Consider the following 13228-nt stretch of genomic DNA (forward strand, 5'->3'; position numbering starts at 1 on the left):
CTGAATTATCAGCCAAAGCTGGGAAACTATCATCAATCATTGGGGATCTTGGGGGATTAGGATCAGTTGGTCATTCATCAGTTGGTACAGCAAAAAGGAAATTATGTCAGGAGCATGAGATCAGAATGAAGTTTCTAAGCATAAATCAGGCACACAGAGGTGGAACTCAGGAGGTGTGTGGAAAGTATTCTAGGTCACACCCACAGCCTAGAACAAGTAGGACACTTAGCAAATTAAAGAGATTTGAATATATGGATTTCAATGGTGGTATCTCCTCTACTTCATCCAAGTTTCACAGGTTAAACTGACTATTCCTTTGTAATAGGGATTTGGTGAATGGCAACATGAATTGTCCAGTAAAAGACAATGCTAATAGGGGAGAAACTGTGGTATCTTCTTACCTCTGAGTCATATGTGAAAGGTCCTCATTACTTGGTTTCTCCAGTTTTTCTTTTTCCTTCTAGGTGAAGGAGATTCTAGTGTCTGACTTTGTGAGTCTGAGAAATCAGAAGAGTAGTCTAGAGTTCCAGCATTCTAGAGTCTGGGTTCCAGAGCTTGTATAGCACCAATGCCCCAAGGATAAAAATATGAACTTTGGGAATGACTTTGGAGACTCCATCCCTTAGGTAGGTGAGACCAGGAATCATCTGGCAGAGTGCTGGTGTTTACTGCCTTTGGATATGGATCATGATTATTGCTATTTAGGAACTGAGCTAAATTGAGCTTATTCCTTTCTATAAATCAGGGTGGTATAGGAGAGAGTATGCCCCCAAGAAGGTGAGCAGAAATGTTTGTAAGCTAAACCTTTGAAGCAAACAGCCCTTTGTAAAAATTTAATTAGTGTTAAATGGAACTAGGCCACTACTCAATGGCCCCTGAAAGTAGAAGAAATATAGTCAATAGAGTCTCATGCCAATGGAAATATTGAAGAGATCACTCCAATACCCTCAGGGAATCCTAGAACCCTGATGGGGCAAATGTATTCAATTTTGCTCTGGGAGAATGAGCCAAGAGCATAACAGGATACATACTTCCTCCAACTGAGGAAAGTCTGGACAAAATTTTTAAGTGTTCAAATTTCATGAATTTGCGGCCAGTGCAGCTGAAGCAAGAATGATCTAGGGGGTCTATGCTTTCAGGTACTTTCAAATGCTTCTGTAGTCAATCAAAGAGCCTCTGCTTCATCACATGGTTAACTGACTAGAGCTAGCTACACATACCCATGCATGCTCTATAGTCACTCCAAGGCACTTCCAATACTGTCATCATGATTCTCCTGCAACTAATGTTCCTTAGCCATAGAGAGACACCATTCTGACACTGTACATGGCTCATATTCCCACTGTACCTGATTACCCAAAGACAAATTGTGCTTAGTCTTATAGCCCAAGATTAACTCTATTTAACCTGCCTTTGATTGGTACAGAGTTCTGAATGAAAGAACTCCACATTAACTGACTAAAAAAATCTGATATACATATTTTAAAGCCATAAACAATTTTTATTTATGCACTTTGATTTTATACCACTTTCCTTTCATGAAACTGAGCCTCTTCTTTAAAAAAAAATAAGCCAAGTGAAAACAACTAATAGAGGCACTATCATTGGCACTGCACCCTCCATTCTACCCTCATAATCTCCCTGCTTCTCTACTCATAGGACAAGATTTGCCCAATTACTTACAGGACCATTAATGGTTTTTCAGCTGAAGTTTTTCTCCCTTTTAGTAGTCTTTTCATTTACGTAATAGTAGTCTTTATTGTTATCTTCTTTGGATCTCCTTTTTCACTCCTTCAGTTCACACAGATGTTCCTTTGAATTCCTCATCTTTGTCATTTCTTATTAAATGACAATATTTTATTACAATCCATCATAATTAAATTTCCAGCCATTTCCCAATCAACAGAAATCCACTTTATTTCTAGTTCTTTGCTCTCTCAAAAGGTGTTGTTATGAATATTTTAGTGTATATTAGAATCTAGTTTCTGTCTTTGAATAAACAAGCCAAGATTAGTGGTAGAAGTGAAAATGGGGTTACAATCTATACTTTTCTGTTATTGGATATCAATCTTCCTATGCACATCTTTATATTCTTTAAGCATTACAAATAAACAATAACACTAAGCTCAGAATTGAATGAAAAGAAGAGAAAGTTCTATGTGGCATTGATGAAACTGAGTGGCACTTTTATGGAATCATAGAAACTCAGAGTTGGAAAGGACCTCAGAAGCTTTCTGTTTCACCCTGTGCCTAGGAATTAATCTCAACTACGTATCTAGCAAGGACTCGTACAACCTGTGCTTGGAGCCCTCTGGTGAAAGGAAATCCGCTTCACCCTAAAGGAGCCAATCCACTTTTAGATAACTCTAATTCCTAGTACATTTTCCTTGGTGTTGTTGAATCATTTTTTCAGCCATGTCTGAAATGACCCCATTTGGAATTTCCTGGGTTTGCCATTTCCTTCTCCAACTCATATTACATTAAGGAACTGAGGCAGACAGGGTTAAGTGATTTTCCCAGGGTCACACAGTTAGTAAGTGTCTGGGGCTGGATCAGAATTCATGAAGGTGAGTCTTCCTGACTCCAGGCCCAGAACTCTATCCATTGAGTCATCTAGCTGCCCTTACATACCACCTTAAAACTGTTTTGAAAAAATACACAATGGAGAACATGTGATGGATTGTAGTATCAGATTTAGAGCTTGAAGGATTCTTAGAGATTATCTGGTACAAATCCCTTATTTTACAGATGAGTAAACTGAGGCTATTCATTACACATGTTCAGTCATGCAAAACATTTCCATGTTAATCATGTGAAAAAAAAGATAAAAAAAGAAAAATAAAGAAAGTGAAGTAAAAGTATGCTTTGATTTGTATTCAGACTGCATTACTTCTTTCTCTGGAGATGGATAGTATTTTTCATCATAAGTCCTTCAAAAATGTCTCATATCCTTGTATTGCTGAGAATAGTTAAGTCTTTCACAGATGGTCATACACAGTGTTCTCCTGGTTTTACTCATTTCACTTTACATCAGTTCATGTAAGCCTTTTTGGGTTTTTCTGAGGGCATAGGACATGATACCTGAACCAAGACTGGAAGGAAATTTTATATTCTTAAGGCAGAAGTGAGGAAAAAGTTTCCTGTAGGCATAGGGTAAAGGTATGAAGAGAGGCATTGGGATATCTTATTTGATGATGATCAGGTCAGTTTGGCTGGAATAGAGAGTGAATGAAGAAGAGGGATGTATAATTATCACAGAAAGATAGATTGGAGCCAGATTGTGAAGAGCCTTAAATGCCAAATCAAGTTTACATTTTATCCTAGAGCCAAGAGCCATTGGAATTCCTGAGTAAAAGAGTGAGGTGGTCAGACTTGTACCTCATGAATATTTCAGCCTGGCATCTATATGGAGGATGGATTAAAGAAGAGAGGAACTTGAAGAGAGGATACCAGAAACTGGGTTTTTGACATATTTTAAGCAATGAGGGCTCTACTACCTATACAGTGATTCCCTATCCTTCTATTCACAACTGAATTCCCACTTCTTATATGGGACTTTTCTGACCATTCTAGGCCACATTGATTTCTTCCTCCTCTAAAATCCCATAACTTTTGCTGTCATTGTTGCTTATATGACATCTAATAATACACAGTCTGGTAACGTTTCTTGTAATAATGAGGACCTTGCGATGCTCCTGTCTTCTGGTGACACTATGCTAATTATTCTGAGCTACAGATAGTCTTTTAAAGGAGGTCCACAACTACTCTAAAGCAATCATCTTACTCATTCGTAAGGGAGAACCGGCCATAGTGGGAACACACATTACCCACACTATGATGCAGTAGTATGAGAAGCCCATTGAGGTGATCTATCACATGCCTCTTGGATAGACAGACTACATATAAACAATGTGATGGTGTAAAAATTGAGGACAAGTGTAGGGTAGAATTAATTTGAGAAGTCATGCATGTTGCCTCCTGCTGCCAAAGTCTATCTTTTTACGCTATTTGCCAAATGATATTATACGGCAAGGAATCATGGAAAACTATGATCTCTGAAGAATCAAAAAGCATGAAACAAACCACAGCATATTATTAACAATGTTACACACAAAACTAATACAAAAGATAATGCCAGTGAGCTACTTCTTTGAATTTGCTCAGGGAGGCCTTTGATATACCGATATTCTATGATTAAATATATGTGGTAGTTGTCCATACAACTGAGAGAATAGAATGTTGTCTAATAAAATGACTTTAGGAACCTTATTTTTTCATTTTTGAACATTGAAATTGCATTGGTAAATTTCCAATCTTACCCATCAAACTAGAAACTTCTGCAGATAATACATTGGGGCTTACATATTTACAAATGATATTCATTTAATAAATAGATAAAAATAAAAGTCATCTGTAAATTTGCGAACAACAGACTACCTGCATAAGTGTTTTGTCTAGTGGGTTTGTATGGGAGTTTATTAATGTAATTTCAATGTGTGTGTGTGTGTGTGTGTGTGTGTGTGTGTTTATGCGTGTGTGTATTGACCAAATGCAAAAGTACTTGTCCCTTTTCATTGAATTGAACTGAGAGAATGGGAACACTCCTGTTAATATTCCCTAAATTTCTTGTTCCCCAAAGGGATTCAGAGCAATGAATCTGGAAATTGAATCAAAAAGGGTAGAGAGGGCTCTTGATGCTAAAAAGAATCTAGTGTTGGTTTCAATGTCACTGGACATCGCCTTGGAGGATTCTGGGTTTTAACCTTGTTGTTGTGTGCTTGAGAAAATAGATCATTTAGACCATTTCGCCATGACTTCACAGTAGCTAGTTAAAAAGTTAAAAATGTTGGTCAGACAAACATAGGCTTTGCTGAGGTAATGCCACATAGTGAGTTTAAGTCTTTTTCATCGATTTAACTAATTAGGTTTCATGTAGACACAGCTTCAATCAAAAAAGAAGTATTAAAAGAGAGAGGTGAAAGACATCACATTTACATTCATTAACACAACAAAGAGAACAAAATTCACACAAACATGTAGATATAAAACCATCAGATAAAAGCACACATATAATAAAAAATACCCTAAAAATTTTTCAATACAAACTCCTTAAAATTAAAGATTATTTCATGTTTGCCTTTGTATCTCAAGAGCCTAGAACATGGTAGCTGCTTAACAAAGATTAGTGAGTGATTGATTGAAAAACGTAAAAGCCTCTCTCTCTGTCTCACTCTCTTCCTGTCTCTCGCTCTCTCTCTGGTCTCTGTCTCTCATCACAGTACAGAAATATGCACAATACAGTAGCATAATGGATAGAGTATTGAACCTGGAGTCAGGTAAACCTGAGTTCAAATCTGACCTCAGATACTTACTAGCTGTGTGTGACCCTGGACAAGTCACTTAACTATCTCCCACAGTTTCCTTGCTTATAAAATGAGGATGATAATTGCATCTGCCTCCCAGGGTTGTTGTGAGGATAAAATGAGATAACATTTGTAAAGCACATTGCAAAACTTAAGGCTCTATATAAATGCTGGCTTTTAATACTAGTCATCACAAATATATATATATATATATATATATATATATATATATATATATATATATATATATATATATAAAGTTAATTATGTATATATGTAATGTTAATTATATGTGTATATACTTACCTAAGGGCAGTTATATGGCACAGGGGCTACAGTCTTAGGCCTGGAGTCAGGAGGGCCTGAATTCAAATCTGGCCTCAGACATTTATTAGCTATATGACGTTGGGCAAGTGGCTTGACTCTGATTGCCTGAGTTTCCTCATCTGTAAAATGAGCTGGAGAAGGAAATGGCAAGCCATTCCAATATCTTTGCCAAGAAAACCCCAAGTGGAATCTCAAAGAGTTGAACATGACTGAAAAGATTGGACAATAACAAAATGCATATTTAAAAGCTTATTTCATTGAAGTGGAATGTCACTGATATAGGCAACCCTCAGAAAATTCCCTCTCCCCATGTAGACTGACAACTTTTCTGTCATTTATGTTCTTAGAGAATTGCCTAGGGCAATGAGAGCTTAAGTGACTTGCCTACGGTTACATAGCCAGGCTGTGTCGAAAACTAGTTCTTTTCTGATATGAGGCCAGCCTTCTTCCTATACTACCATGCTGCTATCTTGCTCCTGGTGCATAGTAGGTAGTTGAAATCTATCTACTTATCTCTCTGTAACATATACGTATGTATGTATATGCATGTGTGTACATATAACATATTTAAGATATAATATATAACATGTGGTGTGTGTGTGTGTGTGTGCGTGTGTGTGTGTGTGTGTAATATTCAAAGTAACCAGTGGGAATTGGAAAGCTAAAGGAAATGGAGTTATGTATAGGAGCACTTTAATAAACTTTCTTTGGCTTAAATTGATATCCCCTATAGATCTATTTTCAATAATTACTTAGAAGAATAATACTCTTAGAAGAATATTCTCCTATAAGACAGTTCTCAAAGTAGGCATGTTTTAATCTGAAAAAGTCAAAAGACAATCTGCCATTTTCACTCTAGATTTCAAACGTGAGTATATTTAAAAGCAAAATGGGGGAAATATCAGAATGCTCAAATCTCCATTAATGCCATCTCTCCAAAGTGAATTTAGAGCTATTATGAGCCAAAAATAACTTACTACTCTATATGGAATAATTTATACTTTAGACAATATGCAGAAGACTTTACAATAGTTATCTCTCTAGCTACATCTGCTCAGCAAGTCTCTCACCCATTCCAACAAAAAGGTGACATTTTGGGCTGTAATTCTGTCATCTAATCACATGGAAACCTGCCAATTCCTATTAACATCTTGACATTTTATTGCTGTAAACTTATCATAAGTCCTTCTACTGCTAGATGGATTTAAATTCATGTAGCTGAGCCTTTTGTTGTATATCCACTAAATGATTGATCCCTTGCTCCTTGCACCAGCAAACTTTCAGTCAAGTAAATAAGCTGTTGGCCTGCATAAGAATTACAGATCAGGCCTTGAAAGGTTAACAGTTTCCTGCTTGGGATACAATTGAAAAGACTAAGAAAACAAAGAATAAATTTGTGTTAAAATGCTCGATAATAACTTCTGAATCAGGTGGCTGATGTGTCACTGCTCCTTACACGAAGACATTACCCTGTAGAGGCGCAATAGATTTTTATTACTACAATATAGTTCTTCTGTTGTTTTACAAAAGGCATTAACCTTTCGATAGCTTCAAAATTAAAGGTTGAGTCAAGAAACCTAGCTCCAGCCAAAAAGAATACCATTATCTGAGGTTATAACACAGCTCATCAAAGGCTGAAGACACTCTGGGGATAATCTACAAGCATATCATGTTATACTAGTAAGGAAAATGCCAACAAGGTATTTGTCTGTATTGCCAATGATTAGAAATATATGAAACTACCCCTAACCAAGTAAATAATGCATATGTTTAGTGCACATAAATGAATAACAGTGTAAGAAGATGGTGCCTTATTTTTGTTAAGGCATATTTGAAAATCTTCTCTAGAAAGAAAAAACAAGTTATTCCTTACCGATTTGTGCTAGTCATGGCTTGTAAAATCTCAAACAATTTATAACTCGATAAATAATGTTACAGACTTACCTTAGTCATTTTGTTTTGCTTATTAAATGGTTTTTAGCCCAGAATGCACAACAACTGATTGGGAGTTGGATGTGCCCAGCCTCAAAGTATACTGGGTAATAGAGGATAAGTAGCCTGGGATTAAACATCAGCTATGGAAAATCTGCAAAGTGTATAACCCAAGTGGAGGTCATCAAAACTTTACAGTTATTTTTAAATGACTAAGAAAAATGTTTAAGTTTATATCTATTTTTTTATTTCCCAAGCATTAGCTTTATCATGCATATTTGCAAAGTTGCAAGAGACTATTCTGCAATAAGGTAAGACAAACGGAATATTCAATTTTATTGATTATACCTTATACATACATTCAGGTTGTGGCAACATGGGAAAACCCCTCATATCCAGATCCAATAAGTATATTTCTAGTAAGCAGTACTATCAAGCTCCAAACTATTTCATTTTTTTTTCTTTCTTGACAACAAGGTTTGAGGACAAGGGTTTGGCCTAAATTATTCAAATAATCAATCCCCTTAATATTTTACCTCATATTGCCAAAATAGACTCAGACCAAACTTAAACAAACTGGTCATCACTTACTGGAGTTCCCCGAGCTCCACGAAGAAAACTGAGTAAATCTTTCCCTTCCATTAATTCCAGCAAAAGGAACTGTGGCTCATTCTGCAGGCAGACTCCCCAAAGTTTTATAATGTGAGGGTGATCAAAATGGCTTAATAAAAAGTGAAAGAAAATTTCATGGTACTGCAGGCAGAGCATAAATCACATATGCTTACAAATACCTACTTTATAAAGCATCAGTTCTAAATAAAAATTATGAAAATCAACAAGATAAAATGTTTCCACCATATAAGCTGAAAATATGTCTGAAAATGATGCTTTAAAAGATAAATCTGTAACTAATCATTTTTTTCATAAAAATGGCTATTTTTGCCAACTGAAATTCCAATACTTCAGCAAAGAAACCAAACAGCACATAAAACAGGAGAAGAAAATATATTATTCATCAATAACCAGTCTTGAACAATAAATGTCCCCTCTCCCAGGAATATGTAATTATGTGAAATAGTTGTGGATATGATGTTTTTTTGCTGTTTTTAAGGACATAGATTATTTCTGGTATCATAAGTACACAATATTTTTCTACCACCTACTATAGATTAATGCATCCATGGTCTATTGTATATGAGTATAAGTTTGAATCACCAATTATTAAGTCAGAAAAGATGGATCCTGTCAAAATATCTAGTAAAAATTGGCTTCAATCCAGATGTTTGGCATACATGACACCAAGCATCTGGATGTTTCTCATGCAACCTGTTTTCAGCTCCACTGTGTACTTGCCACCCAGTCCTTCCTGGGAATTTTTACCCATACTGTTCTCCATGTGTGGAACAGATTTACTGCCCCCATCTGTCATACTACAATTTCTCAAAGCATAGCTCAGAGACTACCTACTATAAAAAGATTTGATGTCTATGCAAACCAAAAACATCAGATGGAAAGTGAAAAATCCATTCAGTCATCCAGATATTTTGTTTACCCAGTACCAAACATCCAGATGTTTCTTATACAAATATATTTGTGTAGCTGAAACAATACCTCAATTATGTGTTAACTGACCAAGCTGAAATGAATGTCTCCTCAAGAAGTTTCTTCAAAAGCTATGCTAATAGTGATAATTTTAGGTCAGGGACAAGTTGATTCAGGGGATGTATGATTTTTTTAATAGATTACAAAACATTACACGTTCTTCTCAAGATTATGCTTTATTACATTTACGCTTATTTTAAGGCTTTCTGTAAGAGCAACTGGTTCTATGCACACAGATACATGTACATGTTTGTGTGTGTGTGTGTGTGTGTGTGTGTATACAAATATATAAGATGTATTAATATATATTTAACACTTGGTGGTTAAATGTGATAGATATCAACACTTAAATGCACCGGAAGGACTCAGAAATGTGGAAAAATTGCTAGACTGCTAATTAAATCCTTTTCTATTTGGTATTGCCTACCAGAGCCTACCAGTCCTCTTACTTAGGTTTTGAGAACCCCAAGTCCCCTCCCTGCCAGGAAAAGGTATTGTAGACATCAATATTGTCACACGAATCATTTAGTTTCTGTAACAGAACTCATTCTATTTTTTTGAAGTTTTTTTTTTGTATTTCTGTTTTGTTTTTATTTGTTTTTTGGAGAGGGGAAGGCAGGGCAATTAGTGTTAAGTGACTTGCCCAAGGTCACACAGCTAGTACATGTGTCAAGTGTCTGAGGCTGGATTTGATCTCAGGTACTCCTGACTCCAGGGCCAGTGCTCTACTCACTGCACCACCTAGCTGCCCCAACTCCTTCTATTTTTAAAAAATAAAAAGTTATGTTTAGCAGAATACTTACCTCATTAAACAAGCCTCCTTAAGAAATTCTGATTTCTCTAAATCAGTTGCTCCTTTTCTCAGCGTCTGGAACAATAAGATTAGGGTTATGATACCACATTAGTAATTCAAGGTATTCTTGTATTCATTATGTATCAATAACCAAATTTATATAGTTCTTTAAGGCTTGTAAAGTGATTTACATACATTATTTCATTCAACAGTACTTCTAGGAAGGTGTATTTATTATACTCCTTTTACCCATTCTACCATGTCTCAGTCACATTTGAAGGGTAGTGAATGTTCCCATATACTAAACAAATAATAGATAATTTTTTACAAAGTGCCTCAGATTCTTATATTTTTTTAAAATTTAAATCTCACAACAATCCTGTGAAGTAGGTAGTGCAAGCATCCCCAGGGACTAGATGGATTCACAAGTTAATTCTACCAAACATTTAAAGAACAATTTATTCTAATAGTATATCATCTATTTGGAAAAATAGGCAAAGAAGTCCTACCACATTCCTTTCATGACTCAAATATTGTGCCGATATCTAAACCAGAGCAAAAAACAGAGAAAGAAAACTATAAACCAATTTCAAAAAAATTAAATAAAATACTAGTAAGGGGATTATAGTAATATTTCACAAGGATCATACATTATAGCCAGGTGACATTTGTACCAAGAATGCAGGGCTGGTTCAATATTAAGGAAACTATCAGCATAATTGACCATATCAATAACAAAACCAATAAAAATCATATGCTTATCTCAATAAATGGAGAAAAATCTTTTGTCAAAATAGAACACTCATTCCTATTAAAAACAATAAAAAACATAAGAATAAATGGAACTGTCCTTAAAATGCTAGGTAGTACCTGTCTAAAACCTTTAGATAGCATTATCTGTAATTGGGATAAGCTAAAAGTCTTCCTAATAAGATCAGGGGTAAAGCAAGGATGTCCATGATCACCACTATCATTCAATATTGTACTAAAAAAATGCTACTTACAGTAATGAAAGAAAAAAAAGAAATTGAAATAGTTAAAATAGTCAACGAGGAAACATAACTATCACTCTGCAGGTGACATGATGAAATACTTAGAAAACCCCAGAGAACCAACTTAAAAAAAACCTGGTCAAAATAATTAACTTGAGCAAAGTTTCAGGATATAAAATAAACCCACATAAATCACCACATTTTTCAATACTACCACAAAAACAGTCAGATAGAGATAGAAAGAAAAATTCTATTTCAAACTACTATAGACAATATAAAGTACTTGGGAGTTTACCTGCCAATACAAACCCAGGAACTATATGAACATATTGATAAAAACACTTTTTTCATAAATAAAGTGAAATAAAAACTATTGGAGAAATATTAATTATTCATCAGTAAGCCAAGCCAATATAAGAAAAATTACAATGAATTTATTTATTCAGCTCCATACCAAACAAACTACCAAAATTTTTTTATAGAGATAGAAAAAAAATAACAATTCATTTGGAAGAGCAAAAAATCAGGAATATCAAAGGAATTAATAAAAAAAATGTGAAGCGAGGTGGCTTAGAAGTACCAGATCTCAAACTATGTAACAAAGCAGTAATCCTTAACACAATCTGTTACTGCTTAATAGAGTGCTGGATCAGTGTAATAGATTAGTTACATGATACACAGTAGCAAACAATCCTGGTGATCTTGTGTTTGATAAATGCAGAGATCCAAATTTTTGGACAAGAACTCACTGTTTGACAATAATGAATGGGAAAACTAGGAAGCAGTTTGTCAGAAACTAGGCGTAGACCAACAGCTTACACTTTTTACCAAGATAAGGTCAAAATGGTTACATGATTTAAACATAAAGAGTGATATCATAAGCAAATAGAACATGAGAAATTTATCTGTCAGATCTATGCATAAAGGAAAAATTTATTCAAACGAGAGATATATTTCTGAAATATAGAGAGAACTAAGTCAATTTTATGAGAATACAAGTCATTCCCCAATTGATAGATGGTCAAAGGATATGAATAGGCAATCTTCTAAAGAAGAAAGTCTTTAATTTCTATAGTCTGTTTATAGTCATATTTTTAAATAAAGCTTTAAATCACTATGGATTAGAGAAATGCAAATTAAGACAACTCTGAGGTACTACTTCATACCTATCAGATTGGCTAATATGGCAGAAAGGGACAATGACAAATACTGGAGGGAATGTGGGAAAATAAGCACATTAATGCAGTTGGTGGAGTTGTGAACTGATCCGACCATTCTGGAGAGCAACTGGGAACTATGCCTCTAAAGGGCTATCAAACTGTGCATATCCTTTGACCAAGCAATATCATTCCTAGGTCTATATCCCAAAGATATCAAAAGAAAAGGACAAGGACCTACATGTACAAAAATATTTGTAGCAGTTATTTTAGTGGTGGCAAAGAATTGGAAACTGAAGGGATGACCATCAATTAGGGAATGGCTGAACAGACCACTAGTATATGACTGTGATGGAGTGCTATTGCACCATAAAAAATGAGAAGCAGGATGGTTTCAGAAAAAAACCTGAGAAGAGTAGAATCAGGAGAACATTACATACAGTAACAGCAATATTGTACAATGATCAACTGTGGCTGAGTGATTCTGAACCATACAATGATCCAAGACAGTTCTGAAGGACTTATAATGAAAAATGCTATCCACTTCCAGTGAAAAAACTGATGGAGTCTGAAGCATACTTTTTTTTGTCTATTTCAATATGGCTGCTATCACGATATGTGCTACATTACTTTTCCTGTATAATCTATATCAAATTGTTTGCCTTCTCAAGGTGGGGAAGGGAAGGAAGGATAGAATTAGGAATAAAACATTTTTTAAAAATTAATGTTAATTTTGTTTAAATATAATTGAGAAAAGGAAAGAAAAATATTTTTTAAAAAATTGTTAGACAAGCTGGGATTCAAAGAGTGTGGCACACTGGATTTGCTTGATAAATGTTTGTGACCCACGCAGTAGAAGAGAGATAATGAGGATTTAAATAACTAGAGGCAAATGAAAGGATATAATTGACTGGGAAAATGGCATGAAGAAAGTCAGAAATTGCAATATACTTTCTTAAGGGGCAATGAGTAGAATGGAAGAGTAGGAGCAATGAGATTTAGGGGGTAAATAATGGAAAGTGAGGTGGGAAATGTAGTGTGAGACTAGGTTATGGATGGATT

The 13228-nt window shown here is 35.1% G+C and overlaps 1 protein-coding gene across 1 annotated transcript in view; it reads right to left on the minus strand.

Moving 5' to 3' along the window:
- LOC118847339 (proto-oncogene tyrosine-protein kinase ROS-like) overlaps positions 1 to 13228 on the minus strand; it is a 188439-nt gene that overhangs the window by 59567 nt on the left and 115644 nt on the right. The window contains exons 7-8 of the mRNA XM_036755808.1: positions 10028 to 10092; positions 8214 to 8343 (exon numbers count right to left, since the gene is read on the minus strand). Of these exons, the coding sequence (XP_036611703.1) occupies positions 8214 to 8343; positions 10028 to 10092 (195 nt within the window). The remainder of the gene's footprint in view (positions 1 to 8213; positions 8344 to 10027; positions 10093 to 13228) is intronic.

The sequence above is a fragment of the Trichosurus vulpecula genome, chromosome 4, assembly GCF_011100635.1.
Source record: "Trichosurus vulpecula isolate mTriVul1 chromosome 4, mTriVul1.pri, whole genome shotgun sequence".
In the NCBI taxonomy this organism is placed as follows: domain Eukaryota; kingdom Metazoa; phylum Chordata; class Mammalia; order Diprotodontia; family Phalangeridae; genus Trichosurus; species Trichosurus vulpecula.